The sequence below is a fragment of the Heliconius melpomene genome, unplaced genomic scaffold, assembly GCF_056956725.1.
Source record: "Heliconius melpomene rosina isolate 202511_hmr_F unplaced genomic scaffold, ASM5695672v1 ptg000057l, whole genome shotgun sequence".
Lineage (NCBI taxonomy): Eukaryota > Metazoa > Arthropoda > Insecta > Lepidoptera > Nymphalidae > Heliconius > Heliconius melpomene.
In genome coordinates, this window is record NW_028181880.1 from 193,216 (window position 1) to 215,399 (window position 22,184).

General features: G+C 36.3%; 1 protein-coding gene across 1 annotated transcript; it reads left to right on the plus strand.

Moving 5' to 3' along the window:
• The first annotated feature begins 19,268 nt into the window (after nucleotides 1–19,268).
• Nucleotides 19,269–20,683, plus strand: LOC146526372 (uncharacterized). Its single transcript, XM_085207211.1, has one exon. The coding sequence runs from the start codon at nucleotides 19,271–19,273 to the stop codon at nucleotides 20,225–20,227; it is 957 nt and encodes a 318-aa protein (XP_085063337.1). The 5' UTR covers nucleotides 19,269–19,270; the 3' UTR covers nucleotides 20,228–20,683.
• The last annotated feature ends 1,501 nt before the right edge of the window (nucleotides 20,684–22,184 follow it).

Below are 22,184 nucleotides of genomic sequence, written 5' to 3' on the forward strand. Positions count from 1 at the left end.
ATACAACCCGGGGGAATGCGCGGGAAAGTGCCGGCGGTTAGTGGCGAAAACCGATTTTTTCAGTTTTCCCCGCTCGGATTCAGTTGAAACTGGTGTCGATCGTTCGGGCTTCGAGGGGCCTTCAAGGTGGTATACAACTCGGGGGAATGCGCGGGAAGGTGCCGGCGGTTAGTGGCGAAAACCGATTTTTTCAGTTTTCCCCGCTCGGATTCAGTTGAAACTGGTGTCGATCGTTCGGGCTCCGAGGGGCCTTCAAGGTGGTATACAACCCGCGGGAATGCGCGGGAAGGTGCGGGCGGTAAGTGGCGAAAACCGATTTTTTCAGTTTTCCCCGCTCGGATTCAGTTGAAACTGGTGTCGATCGTTCGGGCTTCGAGGGGCCTTCAAGGTGGTATACAACCCGCGGGAATGCGCGGGAAGGTGCGGGCGGTAAGTGGCGAAAACCGATTTTTTCACTTTTCCCCGCTCGGATTCAGTTGAAACTGGTGTCGATCGTTCGGGCTCCGAGGGGCCTTCAAGGTGGTATACAACCCGCGGGAATGCGCGGGAAGGTGCGGGCGGTAAGTGGAAAAAACCGATTTTTTCAGTTTTCCCCGCTCGGATTCAGTTGAAACTGGTGTCGATCGTTCGGGCTTCGAGGGGCCTTCAAGGTGGTATACAACCCGCGGGAATGCGCGGGAAGGTGCCGGCAGTAAGTGGCGAAAACCGATTTTTTCAGTTTTCCCCGCTCGGATTCAGTTGAAACTGACGTCGATCGTTCGGGCTCCGAGGGGCCTTCAAGGTGGTATACAACCCGCGGGAATGCGCGGGAAGGTGCCGGCGGTAAGTGGCGAAAACCGATTTTTTCCAACCCGCAGGAATGTGCGGGAAGGTGCGGGCGGTAAGTGACGAAAACCGATAGATAGATAGATAGATAGATAAAACTCTTTATTGCATACATAAACAAACACATAACTAAATAGTAAGACAGAAGACATAGAGTAGCATGCAAGGGCGACCTTATCACTATTAGTGATCTCTTACAGGTAACCTTAACTAACATAAACTTACGATAGAGCAGGATATAACGGTAGTGCATAAGTAATAAAGAGCGATATGAATACAAATAAATAACATAATAATTTTTGATATATTATACATAGACGATACTTATATTATATATACAAATTATAATATATACAAAAGGGTACATATAATAATTATACATGTTAGATAATTAATAAAATACATATTTTATATATATACACACAATATACATATAGATAATAAATACACACAAATATACATACACTATAAAGTTTTTTGGTGTGCCAAATAATAACGCTTAAGGGATTTTTTAAATATACTAATTGATTCTGAATGTCGGATATATCGTGGAAGATCATTCCACAAGATAACACTTTTAACAGTGAAAGATTCCATATAACCTACACTGTTGCAGGTAGGTATCTTTAATTTGTTGTCACTTTTGGAGCGAAGATTGAGCTGAAGCGTGGAATCGGTGCCACAGAAAGTGAAGCGCTCTTTAAGGTAACGGGGAGTGTTGGGATGGAAAAGGATAGAATAAAGTGTGCATAGGACGTGGAGAGATCGACGATGCCGGACTGTTAGCCATTGAAGCTTATCACGAAAAGCTGATATATGATCGAATTTTTTCAAACCAAATATATATCTGATGCAGAGATTTTGTAGACGCTCAAGCTTATCTAGATGTTTTTGTGAAAGGTCAAGGTAAGAAATGTCGGCATAGTCAATAATAGGAAGAAGAAGGGAAGTGGATAATAATATTTTTGTTTTGATAGGAAGGAAATTTTTCCATCTCTTGAGAGAACCCATCGTCGCAAATATTTTACGACTAACATGTGAAATTTGCGAAGCCCAAGATAAGGTGTTATCCATAATGATACCTAGGTTTTTAATGGAATTACTATAGGAGATAGGAGTACCATCATAAGTAACTGCTGGCAAATGTGTAATACTGAGTTTAGAAATTTGTTTTTGACTACCAATGATAATATACTGAGATTTACTTGTGTTTAAATTTAAGCCATGCGTTTTGCTCCATAGAAATATTGTTTGAAGATTACGATTAATCCGTTCAATAGCTTCTGATAAGGTGTCAATAGGTGACGATACATATATTTGAAGATCATCAGCGTATAGGTGAAAAGGTACAGTGAGTAAATTGGTTAAAGTGTTAATGAATATTGAAAATAGCAAAGGAGACAATACTCCTCCCTGTGGAACTCCTGCTTTAAGGTAACAAGGAATGGAAATCTTATTATCATAACGTATACTTTGTTGGCGATTATGTAGATAGGAGTGGAACCATGTGATGACGTCAGTGGACATATTTAGGTGTTCAAGAGTAGCAAGCAAAATGTCAAAATCCACAGTATTAAATGCATTGGAGAAGTCAAGCAAAACTAGGACAGTGACCTGCTTGTTATCTATTCCAGAACGAACATCATCACATAGTTTAAGCAAGGCGGTGGTAGTACTGTGCCCAGGACGGAAACCAGACTGAAATATACTTAAGTGGTCATTTTTTACTAGAAATTGAGAAACTTGACGATGAACAATACGCTCAAGAACTTTAGAAAGAAAGGGAAGGATAGAAATAGGACGGAAGTGGGAATAAGATGTGGGGTTAGATATTTTGGGTACAGGGATAACGTGAGCAGCTTGCCATGCATTGGGAAAAGAACTAGAGGATAAGGAATAATTATAGATATGACATAGGACTGGAAGGATGACATCAAGGGATAGTACTAGCATTTTGCGACTAATGCCATCACTTCCAATGGCATCCGAGTGTATGGCTTTTATGTTCTTTGTAATATCATCAACAGAGACTTCATCATGGCTTATGGCATATGGCTTTTATGTTCTTTGTAATATCATCAACAGAGACTTCATCAAACACAAAACCAGTCATAGCTTGCTTAGAATGTAACTTTAGATGGTAAAGCGTATTTGATTTATTCTGAACATTTACAGTTGCCGAGGCGAAATGACTATTAAGACTATCAATATTAATATTGGGGTTCACATCCTTTGCTTGTCGTCCAATGCCCATAGTCTCAAGGAATCGCCAAACCTTCCCCGAATCACCTACATCTAAAGATTGATAAATATACCTTCGCTGCGCATCTCTACACACCTTGTTACACTCATTACGCACTCGCTTGTATTTTGTCAAATTAGCTTCAGATGAATCGCGCTTGTATTTACCTTTAGCTCTGTTGCGCCTAGTCATTAAGATCTTTATTTCCTGCGTTAGCCAAGGTGCAGGAAGGTGTTTTAGTTTTATAGGTCTTAAGGGGGCATGAACATCAAATAATTCAGTTAAAATGGAATTGAAGATGTTAAGTTTCAAATCCACTGTTGCAGCGGCATAAACACTTTCCCAATCTATTAAATTTAAGTCATAGAGAAATTTAAGTTTGTCAAAATTTTTAAAGTTGCGACGCATGACAACCGTGGGTTTTAATTTTGGTGGTCTGATTTTATAGGAGAGGTAAATGAGATCATGATAGGAAAAAGCTTCGGCGGGGAGTTGGCCATGGAAATGCACATGATCTACAGAGGAAACAATGATCAGGTCTAGGAGTGAAGGAGAACAATGAGGAAAGAAATGAGTAGCATTAGATGAAAGTAGATGTAGGTTTGAGCTAAGAACTATATTTTTTAAAGATTTTGCACGTTTGTCATTTTTAATTAAGCATGTGTTAAAGTCCCCCATAAGTATAGTATGATCTACGGTAGATACATACTTCTCCAATAATATTTCAAATGATTCAAAATAATTAATGTGTAATGATGGATTATAAAAGACACCTAACAGAACTTTTAAGGTACCAAACAGTATTTCAACAAAAATATGCTCAGCCGCTTCCGAGTACTGGGAGTGTGATTTATCTAATATTGTAAAAGGTATATGACTGCGGAGGTATATAGTTAATAAGTGTAAAAATTCGATTCAAAATTTAAAGGTTCATTTAAGGTTGTCAGTTTTGGTTCTGTAAATTGTAAACGTCTTGTAACGTACAAATTTGCTCACGATAGGTTGAGGAAAATGCCAGCAAGTCATGTACCCGACGAAATCAATGTGTAATTTATGATGTTGTTGATGATATGATGGTGTTCAAGCTTAAGTAGTTGAAGAGACTCGAGTAAATGGTTCTATCGGCCGTAATGTGTTCGACCGTACCAGTAGTTATTTCGTAGTCGTAGCCCGGTAGAAATCGGTATCTCTTGGGGCAACTCAAGTAGTCCGTGGGTGCGCGGTGTGCGTTTAACTCTGGCGGAGGTCGTGGTCTGTAGAGACCGTAGCGTGTTGTCGCAGGTGTGACATACACGGGCTATCCACGCGGTGGATATGCGTATTGAGAGGTTTTCGACCGTACTGAGGTCGTGGTCTGCAGAGACCGTAGCGTGTTGTCGCAGAGGTGACGTACACGGGCGATCCACTCGATTGATATGCGTATTGAGATGTGAGAGAGCAATTTGATTGCTGTTCGGCTGGAGAGCTGTGGCGTTAGAGGTCTTTACTCGGAGGTTTCTGTTAATTTGGTTGTAACTTGTTGCTGAAGTAAAGTGAAGTAAAGTAAAGTAAAGTGAAGTTTTGGTTATGATGTCGATGGTACATGGCTGTGGTATTTGTGTGTAGTGGTTAGTTACAATTATGATCCAGATTGGTGTCAAATTGTAGTGTCCAGTTGATCTGGTGTCGAGTTGATCTGGTGTCGAGTTGATCTGGTGTCGAGTTGATCTGGTGTCGAGTTGATCTAGTGTCGAGGGTCAAGTTGTTCAGGTATAAGGTTCAGGTATAAGGTTCAGGTATACAGTTCAGGTACACAGTTCAGGTATACAGTTCAGGTATAAGGTTCTGGTATACAATTACTAGTGTAATTACTAGTGTACGTCTATTACAATTCTAGTGTACGGTTCTGGAAGTTGGTTGGTAAGGTTCTGATGTAGGTTGGCCGAGCGGTACGAGGTACTGTTGTAGCTTTTTCTTCTAGGCTAACCAACACACGAGGACGTGTGCTAGCAGGATGGCCGTGTCGGAATTTGTAGTATTGATGTGGTTCCGGAACGCCAGCGCCATCTATTGGCGCTCGACAGAGTTAGTGTTATGCATTGGTATGGAAGGGGCGAGTCGAAGCGTGGCCGACGGACATCGACTCACTTTGTGTTTGGCAGTCGGCCGGTGCAGACGACACTGAAACTGTCCCGCGTTCCGTGTTGTGTATCTACCTACTGGGATAGCGGTAGCTGCTTTCTTGTGTATTGATTACGGTGTTGTAATTAATTCGTAATATCACAAATTGTGTTTACTCATGCCAACATTATCTACTAAAGCACACAGTAGACCGGGCACTCAAAACTATGTGCGAGGGAAATCCACCCAACTCCGACGTATATATATATATAATAATAAATTTAATTAATGTATATATATATTAATATTAATTATTAAATTTTTAATATTTTTCTTTCTCCTATTTTTATAATATTCATATTAAAAATTAAAATATATAATAAACGATTAATAATTATTTAAAAAATTATATTATAAATATAATATTAATTAAATAATAATTAATTAATTTAAAAAAAAAAATAATAATAATACTTTATTGCATTGAAAAAATATATATATATATAAAATTTACACAGAAAAAAAAAATAGAAAAGAAAAGAAAACGAAGGATACATAGGTACTTAAATTAACATGTGCAATGGCGGCCTTATCACTGCAAGTGATCTCTTACAGGCAACCATTAAAAGTGCAGGACTTATGCAAGAAATTATCGTAAGGCGCAAAAAGTATTACTTAACAAATAAAAAAAAGCTAAAATAAGCTTTTGGGCTCATACCCCAAATATAAAGGAAATCCCTTTTTTTTAAAAATAAAGTGCCTGATAAAAGGATTATTCTGATAGGATAAATAATGTAATTTTTTAATAATTTCAAAAATTATTGTGCATTTTACACTAAAATATATTTTTTTTATAATGAATTTAAATTCATCTTTAGAATATTTTATTCTTATTTTTTATTTTATTAATTAATAATTCCAATAAAATATTTTTCTTATTTATTTTATTCTTCAGAACTATAATTTCTATTTCATCAAATTCATGATTAGGATGCTGAATTGGCTTAGAAATTAATTTACTTAGATTTATCCCCTTAATCTCTTCCCCCAATAATCTATTAAATTCAGAAGCTTCCTTAAAATATTTTTTAACTCAATCTATTGCATCAATTAATTTTTTATTTTCTATCCTATTGAATTTATTTCTTATAAAAATATTTATTAATGATTTATTATCAATTATTATAAATTCTGCAATATTAATAAAAATAGGTTCTGTTCCTTTTCATTTTTGATTTCCTAATATTATAGAAGGATTATCATGATTTAATAGATTTATTTTAATAACATGACAAAAAATTTCACCAATAATTTTATTATCTTACAATATAAATTTTATTTTTTTAATTTTTGAATTAAGGATTAGACGGAGAAGAGGACAAGGGATGAGGAAGAGAGGTAAATTTCAGGAAACTATTGAGCAAGTAGGGTAGGGGCCTGCCCGGAGGAATGAGGTCCGCTAAATCAGATAGCTTGGACCATAGAGGGTGGGATGACAGCTGTAACATTTTACCAACAAACCGATCAGACAGGAATTGGCGACGGATAGGATAAGGAGGATCAACACACTCAACCTGCAGTGCGTTGGTGGGAGAAGACTTCATTGCACCTATAATAATTCGTAGGCATTTGTATTGGATCCTATTGAGTTTTTCAGTAGCAACTTTGTTAAAGGGGTCTAAAACAAATAATCCGTAGTCAATGTGACTACGGATAATGGCATTGTACAGTAGTTTGAGAGTATAAGGGTGTGCACGCCACCACACACCAGACACAGCTCTTAAAGCGTTGATGCCGTTTTCACATTTTTTACTGACATGTTCAGCATGGGCAATTCCGTTCAGTCTTTTATCGAGAATCATGCCTAAGAATTTAACATTTTCTGCTAATTGGATAGTATTATCCCAATACCCACTAAAACCTCACGGTGCTCCTCCTCGACCGCCACTGGCCGCGAGACACGGGGACGTGAGTCTTCCGCGAAACGCGGCGGCGGGAGCCTGCAAGGCACGTCGCGGAGTCAAGGGTGTGTGGGCACCCTCGACGGCCTGCTCGGAGTAGCGCGCGGGAGCAACCTGTGCGTGCCTACTCGGGCCAGGTTGGTAGGCGGTCAGCTTGGGGAAGCTGACCGCCTACCAATCCCTCTGGCACATTAGGGCGGAAGGCGGCGATCGTGTGCCGCCCTCCGGCGACCCGGTCTCTTACGGCGGATGGCGACTTCGGCAAAAGCCTCCCTCGCCCGTTCCGCCGACTCCTTCTCGAGCACCACTGCCTCGCAGAAGGATGAGACCGCATCCCACGACGTCTCGCTGCCGGCCATAGCCTTGATCACGGCCGGCAGGGAAAGGTCGTCCCCTATGACGTCGCGCAAAGCGCGACGTTGAGACGCCCAGGCTGAGCACACCTCCAACGTGTGCTGGGCCGTCTCATCGAGGCAGTCGTCGCAGTGGTGGCAGCGAGCGTCGGGCTCCCTCCCGGCGATCCGACACAAGTAACCCCCGAAGCAGCCATGCCCCGTGAGCACCTGTGTCATGCGGAAGGTTAGGACGCCGTGACGCCGCGCTAACCACTGGCGGAACACTGGACGAACAGCCTCGATCGTCCTCAGGCCGGCAGTTGGCGTTGCCAGCCGAGTTTCCCACAACTCCATTGCGGCTACCCGCACCTCCTCAGTGCGTGCCTGGCTTGCCGGTTCCCCGGACACTAGGCCTATTATTTCTTCATTTGGTTCATATATTTCATTATTTTCCATAATTTTCATTATTATTATTATTTGAGAATCAATAATTAATCAACGAATAATCCTATTTTCATTAAATATACCATCCTCTATTGAATGATATCAAAATTTACCTCCTTCTGAACATTCTTATAATGAACTTCCTATTTTAAGAAATTTCTAATATGGCAGATTATATGTAATGGATTTAAACCCCATTTATAAAGGAATATCCTTTTTTTAGAAATGGCAACCTGATCTAATTTAAATTACCAAAATAGAGCTTCTCCATTAATAGAACAAATTATTTTTTTTCATGACCATACATTAATTATTTTAATTATAATTACAATTTTAGTAGCATATTTAATAATAAATTTATTTTTCAATAATTATATTAATCGATTTTTATTAGAGGGTCAAATAATTGAATTAATTTGAACTATTTTACCAGCTATTACTTTAATTTTTATTGCACTTCCATCATTACGATTGTTATATATTTTTAACCGACTTCTGTAAGAAAAGGAGGTTATCAATTCGACTGTATTTTTTTTTTTTTTTATTTTTTTTTTTATTATTTTTTTTTTATGTTTGTTACCTCATAACTTTTGACTGGGTGAACCGATTTTGATATTTTTTTTTTATTTGAAAGGTGAAGCTTCCCGAATGGTCCCATTTTTTTTTGGTCCATGTCTGACAATGGTATCCATGAGAAAATCACATAAGTCTTATATTTGCATTAGGTATGTGCGCGACAAATAGACGCATAACTTAATGTCGCGCAAACTGATTTTGATGATTCTTATTTTATTTGAAAGGATACACTTCAAGGATAATTTGGTGAAAGTTTGGCTAGATTCCGATCATGGAATCCGGTGAAATTTGAGAAAGTTTGTTTTTTTTGGTAAAAAATTGATTATACTGTAATAGTTACAAGCAAAAACTTTTTAACTCGATGTCAGAAGTGAGATTCCTGATCGTTACATTTCTTTTCAATCAACCTCAAAAAAGAGAATGTTCTCATTTTCAACCAACTTCAAAAAAGGGAGATTCCCAATTCGCCCGAATACTTTTTATGTATGTTCTTGTCAATATACCAAAATGTTACTTTGCGCAAAAATAAACCCTAATTAAATGAAGTTTTACATGGGACATTCACAACCACTCGTTGACAACCACTACCACCACCATCACCACTCGTTCAAGAAGCATCATTTTAAGATCTACCCATCACTTAAAATCGTAAAATAAATTATTTTTTAACAAAAACAAAAACCGACTTCTAACAACGAACTAAAAAGTGAAAAATAATTTTACAAAGATTTTATAATTTTGAAGTCGGTGCTCAGTAGAACAAACAGGCTTAGTAATTAGATATTGTAGTAAAGGTGTTGTATTAGCATTAGCTTGACACCGACTTCAAAATTATAAAATCTTTGTAAAATTATTTTTCACTTTTTAGCTTTTTCTCTATCTTTAGTAAGATCATATTCTGTCTTTTTTAGTTTAAGTTCATTTGGCAAAATAGTGACATCTGTGCCATTTAACAAATATTTTGGAGGAAATCCTGTGACAGAGTGTATAGTTTCATTATAGTTTCTAACACAATGATGTGCTATAGTTGTCCATGCTATTTTTGTATTATTTTCGTTAATCTTGCATCTGATTCTATTAACTAACGTTTGATTCAGTCTTTCATTTAAGCCATTTGAGAAGGGCGAGTTCACAGCTGTAAAAATTATGGGAATATTTTTGTCATCTAAAAATTTTTTAAATTCTTTTGAATTGATTCCGGGGTATTGATCTGAAAGAATTACGCCAATGTGGTCAGGTTCTGCACAGCTTTTTACTAGTCTAATGAAATCATTTGCATTTTGAGTACTTGATGTTAAAATATATGCATATCTTGTAAAATGATCTGATAGTAGATGTAAGTATTTCTTTGTGGACCTAGAACCCCCAAAGCCACCAATAGTATCAATAGAACATATCTCAAAGGGTTTTGTGGCAGGACCTAAGTGAGACATCAAACCATATTTATTTAGTCCTCTTGATTTGTTCTTTATACACATTATACAAGTTTCACATATCCTTTTTATGTTTTTGGTCATGTTTTTTGATGTATATAGTGAACTGATCATTTTGTGCATTTGATTGATTCCTATATGACCTAGGTTTGTATGTACATTTTTCATCAATTCTATACTAAATTTCTCTGATATAATAATTTTTTCCTTTTTTTTTACTTTTTTATAATAAACATTGTTTTTAGTAATTAACTTATTTTTCCTACACTGTATTTCTTTATTATTTACCTGATCATTTAAGATATCTTCTATTTTTATTATGTTGACTATTTTTAATTGTTCATCCTTATTTTCATTTGGTTCCAGGACTGGGTTCCTGCTTAAGCGATCAGCTTCGAGGTTGTATTTTCCTGGAGCATATTTAACCTGAAAATCATATTGGGATAGATAAAATGTCAGATCCCCTAATTCTTCGTCCGTTCTCGACTTAATATTCATATTTTCTAATGGTTTATGGTCTGAGAATACAATAAATTTCCTACCTATCAAAAGATGCTGCCAATATTTTACGCATTCTTTAATTGCTAGACATTCCAGATATATAGCTTTCTTTCTTTTTTGAACATCACTCAATTTTTTCGAGAAATATGCCACTGGTTTCACAAGATTGTCTTCTTGAGGCTGCTTTAGAACTGCACCCACTCCTAGTATACTGGCATCAGTGTATATGTAAATAGGTAAATTTGGATTAAAAATAGTTAATATAGGTTGAGAGCACAATATTTGTTTCATTTCATTAAATGCTTCTTCACAGTTTTTTGTCCAATTAAAGGATTGCCCTTTTCTTAACAAGTTATGTAATGGTTCCAGTTTAACCGCTATATTAGGGACATACTTATGATAAAAGTTTATTTTCCCCAAAAACTGTCTAACGTTTTTTGGGGTTTTTGGAGTAGGGAAGTTTTTTATTGATATTAAGTTGTCTTTCAAAGGCCTTACTGAATTGTTCTGTATAATGTGGCCCAGATATTTAACTGAATCAGCTGCAAATGTACACTTGGAAAATTTTAATCTTAACCCTTCAATTTTTATTGCTTCAAATAACTGTTTTAAGTGTCTAATATGATCTGAAAAGGATTTTGAAAACAGTAAAATATCATCAATATAGCATACTGTGAACTCACCAAGCTTATGTTTCCGGATTATGTTACACATTATTCTCTGGAATATTGCCGGAGATGTTTTTAGACCAAATGGCAAACAAGTCCATTGGTAATGACCTTCTTGTGTGACGAATGCTGTTTTATGCCTATCTGAAACACGAAGAGGAATTGACCAAAATGCAGAGTTTAGATCCAGTGTAGAAAAAAAAATACAATCTCTTGTTTTAACTAATAGGTCCTCAATAAGTGGGAATGGCTGTGATTGTGGAACTACAATTTTATTTAAATCTCGAAAATCTATGCATAACCTTGATTTTTTATTTTCCTCTTTCTTATAAGCCTGTGTAACTGGGGCAGCAAACGGACTATATGATTCTTCTATCATATTTTTTTCCAATAACTTTGTAATCTGATTTTCTATCTCTTTCTTATCTTCAATTGTACAACGATATGGCCTTCTACTGCAATATTTGTCTATTAATAGATCAATATGTGCTTCATACTCCGTTACTTTTCCAATGTCATACTTATCCTTTGCAAACACAGATTTATGGTTCAATATTAAATCATTTATCATTGCCTGTTTTTGGAAATCGAGATGGTTAATAAAAATTTTGAAGTTCTCTTCACAGAAATTTTCATTGAAATTTATTGAATTATCCAATTTAATTTCATTTGGAATTGTAGTATATGATTCCTTAGAATCTACTTCTCTTCCCTGTAAAGGGATTTTCTGATAAACTTCCAAGTTCGGAACAAGCTCCGGTCCCAATCACCTTAGTCTCCGACATCAGAAGTGGGATGAACCTCACTCTCACGTGAAGTAAGTAATGTTTCGACACTTTCAATAGTCTACCGTTCTGTGAGTGTGTAAATACGTAGTTACGTCGCGTGAGTGTAGTAAATAATTTCGTTAGTCTGTTCGTTTCGTTAGTTACGTTAATTTCTTTAGTTTGAGATTCTTAAAGTATCGACGCCCCGTCTAATACGCACCGTATTAAATGAAAAATGTAAAAAAATATTTCAAATTTTAAAAAATTATGTCGGTAGGTCACTAATTTTATAGAAGGTTTACAATGAAATCATTATGAACGTAATTCATTTTAAAAAAGGTGAAATACAGTTGTTTCCATAATTATGGCGCAGCATATAACAGTGTAAATTAAAGAAACGGAAGTTATTTGGTAATTTAATTTTAAAAAAGTGACATATTTGAAAGTGACATATTAGGTAAAGATTGTTTAAAGAAAGTAAAGAGGTTAGTTAATTCTTTTAAAGTGATTATAAAGTTAGATGTAATTGTTAAGAGAAATAAAATAGTTAGTGAACGTACCGTATATTTCAAATTGTATTAAAAGAAAAGTAATGGCTCCGAATATTGTAAAGGTTAGTGTCGCTTAATATTTAAGTTCAACTAGGGTTTTTCATCCGCTTCATTCTTTGGTTGTTCGATGGGTTAGTTGGTCGAAGGGATAGTGTTGTCCGGGCCATGCAGCTGATAGCGGCTGGTCGAAAGGACACATTCATCAACTTCATTTTTAGGTTGATCGAAGGGTTAGTTGGTCGTAGCGTCGTAGGGTCGAAAGTTTGAAGGGTCATGCACGTGTGGCTGGTCGAAGAGACACATTCATCCGGTTCATCCTTAGGTTGTGTCGAAGGTTTAGTTAGTCGAATTGGTCGAAAGGACTCGCCCGTCCTGTTCAATTTGATAGTGTTAGGTTAATGTGTCAGGATTGGACGAGCGGAATAAAGTAGTAGTGATCTCAGTAGGAGTGGTATGGTTGGATTATTATTCTTAGGCAGGCTAAATCGAGCACTATTGAAGGCAAAAGCGCTCGAGGACGCGCGCATGTCAGGATTGGCCGTATCAGGGAAGCAGATTATTTAAGTTGCCAGTTGTCAAAACCAGATGGTGTTGCCTGTCACTCTGACGTCACACCGATCGATGACAATCACATAAAACCAACCGCACGGACGTACGCTCAGTCGAGGCTCTACCACGGCTCGGTGCACTACTCGTGCTCCACCGCTGGCCAACCTCGACTACTTCAATTACAAATGTGGTTAAGACCTATTTGCAATTATACTGGGCTGGAGCAGTGAAAGGCGAGTGTTAGTACTGTAAAGGGATCCCTTAAGCCTACAGTTGTGGTCACAAGTCCACGGCACTGCTCCAAGCTTCACGTCAAGAGTAAGATAACATTTCTTATAATTACCACGCCCGAATTAGAAGTACGATGTCGGTCATATCTGTCTACATCAGAAGTGGGATCGGAACAAGCTCCGGTCCCAATCACCTTAGTCTCCGACACATAATATTAAAAAAAATAAATAAAGATAAACTATTATACTAAATTAAATAAGTACTCTTTCAGACGATTTTTAAAACTGTATAGACATTTGGAATGACGAACTTCTGTAGGAAGTTCATTCCAAAGAATTGCAGATTTCATAGTAAAAGACTTAGAATAAAATAGGGTATGGGAAGTTGGTAATTTAAGGAGATTATCACAACGGGATCTAAGGTGGAGGTGAAGAAGTGAATCGGCACCTAGGAAACAAAATCGATCTTTTAAGTAGGAGGGAGAGAGAGAGTTGTACAGGATAGAATAGAGGAGAGTCAGCATGCGGAAATTTCGGCGATGTCGGATAGGAAGCCATCCAAGCTGACGACGATGATCAGAAACATGATCAAATTTACGTAAACCGAAGATAATAGATTTTGTAACCGCTCTAGTTTATTTAGTTGTTCCTCAGATAAGTCTGGGTAACACGAATCAGCATAGTCTAAAATCGGTAACAGTAGTGAATGAGCTAGAGCAGTTTTGGTCTTTATAGGTAGGAAATATTTCCATCGTTTGAGCGATCCGATAGTGGCAAATAATTTACGGCTAACCTCAGCTATCTGTACTGACCAAGATAGGGAATTGTCTATAATAATTCGCTCGTACACGCGCTCACTTCTTCGTGAGCGCGTGTACGAGCTACACACACAGTTAAGCGTTCCTTTTGTAAATTTAAAATTATATATAATATTCTTTATTGCACAAAATATACATAAGAAAACAATAAAATACATTTAGTTCGCAAAGGTGGACTTATCTCTATAAGAGATCTCTTCCAGCCAACCAGTGGAAGTGGATGAGTTACAAGTAGCGGGTGAGATCATAGTACAATTAAGTTATTACTTTAAACATTTACTTAACTTAGCACAAACAAAACAAAATACACATATTATATTACAATATATAAATACATAATTAAAACAAATATATATGTCGATATACATATACATACTATATAAAATATATTGTTTCATACATACACATATATATACATATAGTTATATAATAAATATATAAAAAAAATAAAAAAGAAATATATAGATATATGAGATGAAAATGTGGAAGTAATTACAATATGAAGTTTACGAGTTTAAGGTTGCGAGCAGATATTTTTTAAGTTGAGATTTAAAGGACATTATAGATGGACTTCTCTGGATAGATTTAGGAAGTTGGTTCCATAGGGATGCGGCATAAACAGAAAAGGATTTTTGGAAGAATTTAGAGTTACTCTTTGGTATGTCAAGTGTCGGTATGACACAAGAACGCCTAGAGCGTGTGGGAGTGGGAAGTAAATGAAACCGGGAGCGAAGATAAGAGGGGAATTTTGAATAATTAAGGATTTTAAAAAGGAGTGAAAGGATGTGCATATCTCGGCGAAGGCGAATTGGAAGCCAATTAAGCTGAGCTCGAAATTGGGAAACGTGATCATACTTACGAAGACCGTAAATGAAGCGTATGGCGAGATTTTGAAGGCGCTCTAGCTTATTGAGTAGCTCCTCGGTCACATCCAAATAGCAGACGTCAGCGTAGTCAAGAATTGGCAGTAGAAGAGATTGCGCAAGCATAATTTTTGTTTTATGAGGGAGGAAATATTGGAGACGCTTCAGAGAATGATAAGAGAAGTGCATACGTTTACTAAGATCATTAATATGTGATGCCCAAGTCAAGTTGCTGTCGAAGGTTAGACCCAGATTTCTCACTTTGTCGTAATATGGAATTGGAAATCCAGAGTAGAGTATCTTAGGCACTGAGGTCCAATTGATTTTACTACCAAGTCTTCTACTGCTTATTATAATTGCCTGCGATTTTTTTGGGTTAACTGATAGGCCAAAAGATTCAGCCCAGTTTTGAATCGCAGCAAGATCTTCATTTAAGAGCGCGATGGTCTCAGGCAATTCATGTAAGTAGCCATGTCGATACAACTGCAAATCATCGGCATACAGGTGGTAAGGAGAAGAAATTACTTTTGAAATATTGTTAATAAAAACCGAAAATAGAAGAGGAGAAAGAACGCCGCCTTGAGGAACACCAGCAGTGAGGTCAAGCCAAGACGATGTATTGTCATTGGCTTTCACACATTGTCGGCGACCGAAGAGATAAGAGTGAAACCAGTTTAAAACTGTGGAAGGAATGTTAACTGCACGAAGAGTAGCAAGAAGTATGTCAAAGTCAACAGAGCTAAAAGCATTGCTGAAATCCAGTAATACCATTGCAGTGATCTTGGTGTTATCCAAGGCACACCGAATGTCCTCCGAGATATTCAGCAGTGCGCTAACTGTGCTGTGAAAGGGACGGAACCCGGATTGGTAAGGACATAGAAGATTGTTTGAGGAGAGAAAAGAGTACAGTTGATTATGAACGATGGTTTCAAGGACTTTTGATAGGATAGGTAAAATGGATATAGGACGATAGTCAGTGATAGCGGAAGGGTTCGAGGTTTTGGGTAACGGAATGACATAAGCATTCTTCCACTGTGATGGAAAGACATTACATGTCAGCGAGAAATTGATAATGTGGGTGACCACTGGTGCAATGACATCCAACACGGGAAGAATCATCTCGAGACTGAGATTGTCACTTCCAATGGCTTTAGTGGAGATGGAGCGGACACACTTCTTGACTTCCTCATCAGATACAGTTTTAAATGAAAAGGGAGTTGAGTCTGGTAGGACATTTTGAGATAAAGAAGCAAGTGTATGTGTTTTTATGTGGGCATTTATTTTTATATTTGGGTTTGTAAAATGAGAATTTAAGATATTAAGATCCACTGAGATCTGATGATCAGCAGTGGCTTTACCTATACCAAGCGACTCTAAGAATCTCCAAACTTGCGCTTGAGAGAGGTTCTGAATGGTATTGTGAACGTAGCGACGCTTAGCATCCCTACACATCCTGTTGCAAATGTTCCGCAGTTTCTTGTATGCTGTGAGATTTTCTTCACAAGGAAATCTTTTGTTTTTAGTTTTCGCTCGATCGCGCTTAGCCATAAATCGTTTAATAATTGGCGTTAACCATGGTGCAGGCGCATGCTTGATACGAACTGGTCTTACGGGGGCATGAACATTAAAAATGTTAATCAGTTCAGAAGTTAGCGAGTGTACCATATCGTCAATATTAGTTAGTGACAATGTGGTTGACCAGTCGATGTTCCTCAAATCATCCCTGAAGCGTTCCAGATCAATATGCTTAAAATCGCGCTGAAGAAAAATTTTGCTTCTAACCTTGGGAGGGCGTAATTTATAAGAAAGAAAAATTAAATCGTGAAAAGAGAAAGGTGCAGTCATTTGACCATGAGAAATAATAAAATTAGGGTTAGAGACGGAGATAATATCAATCAGAGAAGGACGACAGTCAGGAAAAAAATGGGTGGGGGAAGACATGGGTAGAATATGCAAGTTATATGACTCATTCAGTGCCTTGAGCTGGTTGCTTCTAGTATCATTTTTTAACATACAGGTATTTAGGTCGCCCATGCAAATTATATGGTCATAATGATGAAAAAGACTCTCCATAATATCTTCCAAAGCACTAAAATAATTCACTTTATCATTAGGGGAATATAAAACGCCTAAAAGAATTTTTTTATAGTGTAGTTCTACTTCTAAAAAGAGATATTCAAGAATTCCTTCAGCCTGATTAAGAGAGCGAGAGACGACCCTGGCAGGGATGCTGTTACGAAGGTATATACCAACGCCTCCACCAACCCGCTCAGTGCGGTCATTCCGGAATAACTGAAAGCCTGGAAGAGAATAGCAAGCTGATGAGAGAGACGGTTTTAACCAGGTTTCCGATACAAGTACACAATCGACTACTCCGGAGCCAAAAGATGCGAGAAGATCAGTATAATGAGCTGGAATGCTCTGTGCGTTGATATGCACTAAGGAAAGCGAACCGGGTGGGTTATTAAAGATATTCGATAACTTATCTACAAGCGAATCTGAATCTGAGACTGACGAGTTATTACTGTCAGCACTATCATAATTACTAGATGAGCAAGAAAAGAACTCATCATCAATATTCATAATTTTAGTATTTTATAAATATGTTAATAAAATATATATATAAATATACAATAATAAATAGAATTACAATAATAAATATATATATATATACTTAAAGAAAAACAACTAAATATATATATAAAAACGTTTTAAAATTAACTAATAATATCCACGCGCACAGGTTGACTTTTGGAATAATCTGCACATTAAAGTAGTAATTAAAAGAAAGAAATACAAATATACAAAAAAGAACACATGTAAAACAAAATGGAACGCAATCGAACATGAACAAATACAAGAACACAATAACAATAATCATTCATTTTAACATATCTTATCTATGGTATTATCTATTAACTTACTATTTACATTCTACGGCAAAGTGACACTTGTCAAATGTGTTATTGTGTAAACAATTTGTTATCATTGCTACAGTTATACATTAATATTTTCAAGTTAAACTAAGAAACTAAATATAGGACGGTAATGAACTGTGAAAACTGTGAAAATTTAACAAAGACAAAATAGAGAGAAAATGTAGCTTACGGTCGAAAAAATTACAAATGAGTTTAAATATAAAATAAATTATGTGTAAACCGGCTGAGTTAAATTGATACAAAAAAAAAAGCTACCCGGCTAAATGTTGATGGTGGACTTCATTGAGGGATTTTGTTGTTTTAATAGTTTGAGTTCTGACAACGTAGAAATCTTGACTCTGGATTTGTTATTGAGTAGTATCACTATCATGCCATCAGCCGACCAACATCTTTTTATACCAAAGTGATTGCGGGCGGCGACAAAGACGTCCTGGCGCGATTTTGTTAAAAACTCCGTCAAGGTTACTTTGGTACCTTTTAAAGCGGTTTTTGCAAGCCACACGCTGGAACGTACCTTTAGATTGCAAAACCTAACGAGGACAGGCCTGGCAGAATCTTTCTTGGCACCTAGTCTATGGCAAGATTCGATCGAAACAGGCGAAAGGTCGGACAACTTCATGTACCTGGATAACACCTCCATTGTCTTCTTTAACACGTTCTCATCTTTCTCTTCTTTTATGCCGTGGAACAAAAGCACCTTTCTTCTGGATTGTGTCTCCAAGCGATCCATACCGTGTGCAACCAACTCAATTTGTGACTTTAAAAGACTAAGTGACTTCCACACTAAAGTCTTAAAAGTATAGAAATCAGCACTCAGTGCTTTAATTGTGGGATTTGGGGCTGCAGAACTTGGCTGGGACAGGTTCTTCTCAAATTCAGCCATTCGAGAAGAGAACATAGTGGAGAGTTCATCCATGCTCTTGAGTAAGTGTTCCATTGGTGCTTCCATATTCGTAATAAGTGCAAAATTATGTGGGAAAGTGGAGTTGGAGTCAACCTAAGCACAGGTATTTAAATTTTTAACACATATGCTTATTAAATTAAATAAATTAGTAAAAAAATTAAGAGCTCTTAAAAGTACGTCTTTGCAATTGCGAATCTACCCGCGAAAGACCATTATATGTCATTTAAAGTTATATAAACCATTGAACAATAATAGTGAATAATTAAACTTGATTTCTAATCATTAAAGTAATTTTCGAAAGTGTCTAGTGAATAAATAATATCATATCAGTGAAATAAAAGTCAACAATAGTTCGAAGAAAAGTCTAACCGCAGACATTGTTCGATTAAAACGTGTCAGTGCCGCGATCTGCATGGCGTTTTGGACTTTATTACAATACTAATACGAGACAGTTTAGCATCTGCGTCTTGTGGAGTGTACTGCTTAGTTAGTTAGCTAGTTACCCTCAGTTGTTTTTATTTAACAAATATAGGTTATCAAATTATTAAAATATACTTATTAACAATGTCCTCTAAATGCAGTGTATGTTCATCAAGTATATTAAAAAAAGAAGAAATATGTTGCTCTTCTTGTACGGAAAAATTTCATTACGCATGTTTAAGAATAAGTGACGCTAATTTTAAAAAGATGTCAGTGAAGCATAAGGAAACCTACATATGTCCTAAGTGCGCAGAGAAAACATCTCCGTCTGCCGAATACTCGAATAAAAACTGCAAAGAACTACAAATACAAAATTTGGAATATATTTTGGATAAAAAATTGACTGATTTTAAAAACAATATCATAGCGGAATTAAAGCAAACTGTACTATTGGAAATAAAAAATAATTTAACTACATTATCCTCGGAACTATTGAATTTGGCAACTTCTCAAAATACATTACAAAGTGAGCATGAAAAATTGATTGCGGAGCACAATATTCTCAAAACACAAGTTAGTAAATTGGAGGAGAGTGTAAGCGAACTGACTTGTCAATTTTCAAAACAGCAACAATGGGTAAGACAGCAGAATATAGAAATAATAGGTGTTCCTGAATTGAATAATGAAGACATACCTGGCATTATTATTAAAGTTGCCAAGCACGCTGGTGTGTCTCTGCACCATCATGATATTGAATTTGCGAACAGAATCACACCAAGACAAAATATCAAGGACAGGCCACGAGTTATTGTTTGTAAACTTAAAAACAGACTCCTCAAGGACAACATCCTATCCGGCTTGAAAAAAACTCGAGGTATCACGTCTCAAGACATAGATATATCAGGGAGGACAAATAGAATTTTTGTAAATGACCATCTCACGCCACAGAATAGGTATTTGTTGAAAAAAAGTAAACAACTCGCAACTGAAAAGGCTTATAAGTTTGTTTGGTCAAAAAACTGTTCCATCTTTGTGCGAAAAAACGAGGTAACACATGCAATCGCTATAAATTCAGAAAAGGATTTATTAAAAATAATTTGAAAGTTTATATTATTAATCTGTGTCACTTTACTCTTTTCATAAATGTATATCGCTATTTAAATTTTAGAATAACATTTTTTAAAGTTTTATTTTATTTTTATTATATAAACAAGTTGGGATTTAATGCACCCTTAACACACATCACTCTCACATACACTTATTACATTAACTCGCACACTTATACACTTTTTACTTGCTTATATATAATTTTTAATAAAGCAATTATTTTCTTACTGCTAATTTATCAAACACATCTGCCATCCCATAAAATTGACTATGTTTCCCCCACTATAATTTCCTATATATATTTAAAGTATGTAATCAAACTATTTAAAAATATTATTATAAATGATTAATTCAATTAAATTATATTACCAAAATGTTCGTGGTCTCCGTACTAAGGTTAATGATATTTATCAAAGTGTATTGTCTAATGATTTCGATTTAATATTTATAACAGAGATATGGTTAAATAATAGTTTCCTAAACAGTGAGGTAAGTGATGCACGCTATGATATTTTTAGATGTGATCGAGACACCAAATCCTCCCATAAAAGTATAGGTGGTGGAGTTATGATATACGCTAAGCAGGTGTACCATGCACAACTGAGGAGCGAGTTCTCACGGGTGGGTGTTGAATTAGTTTGGATAACAATAGGTGCGCGCGGTTTTGGTATTACTCAGCGACGAGCTGTCCACTTAGGAGTAGTTTATGTACCTGGAGACATGCAGCATTCTCAGAGATTAGCTTTAGTGTTGGATTCTTTGAATGCCGTAATGCAAGCTCATCCTGATGATCATGTCATATTATTGGGCGACTTCAATATGCCCAGTATACAATGGGATTCACGAGGAGGGCCAACTTGTGCAAAAGAAGGCACCAATGAAACATTTAATACTGCTGTTACTTTCCTGAATGCATTACAGTTTCATGGACTCCTGCAACTCAATAAATATTCCAATTTCAGTGGAAATATTTTAGATTTAGTTATAGCTAATACTAACTTAAATATATCAATTTCAACCGATCCTTTACTAAGTGAAGATAAATATCACCCGGCATTAGAAATTGACAGTATTGAGATTTTTACAGCCGAGGTTCGTCTTGGAAAGTTTATAAAATATTTATTTCAGAACGCAGACTATGATCGTATAAAGAAGGAACTTTCTTTAATTAATTGGAATATTATTTTTCAAAATAAATCAGTAGATGAATCTTTAAATTGTTTTTACGAAATTTTATATAAATTAATTAATGATTTCGTGCCTAAGCATGCCGTGGGAGGTAGACACAATTATCCTGTTTGGTACTCTAGGGCTTTAATAAATGTTATTAGGGAAAAATATAAAATACACCATAAATGGAAAGTATATGGTAATTTATTGGACTATGATGAATTTAAACTTTTGAGGGATAGGCAAAAGCAGATGCAAAAAACATGCTTTAAGCGTTACATACTTTACATTCAGGATCATATATTGAAATCACCGGAAGTTTTGCACACGTATGTTAGGTCGAAACGTAAGAAAGCATCGAATTATCCCAGCATCTTGTATTACGACAACGAAATCTATGACGACGAACTAAAAATCTGTCAAGGTTTCAATAAATATTTTAAAAGTGTCTTTATTGATTCCACGCTAAATTATACCGAACAAAGTTATAATGTTTCCTCCTTTTCAGACGAAAATTTATATATGATTAGGCTTACAGAGACAGAAATTCTGAAGGTATTTGAATCGCTTAATATACGAAAAGGTCCTGGTAGTGATAATATACCTTCAGTATTTTTCAAAAACTGTGCTAAAGAGGTTGCTTTTCCTTTAATGCTTTTATATAATAAATCACTGAGTGAAGGTATTTTCCCATCTAAATGGAAAGAAGCACACATCATACCTATACATAAAAAAGGATCCGAAACTCTAATTATAAACTATCGTCCTATATCTATTTTGA

Coding starts and splice junctions, on each gene's coding strand:
- LOC146526372 (XM_085207211.1), top strand. CDS start 19,271: ATGTCCTCTAAATGCAGTGTATGTTCATCAAGTATATTAAAAAAAGAA.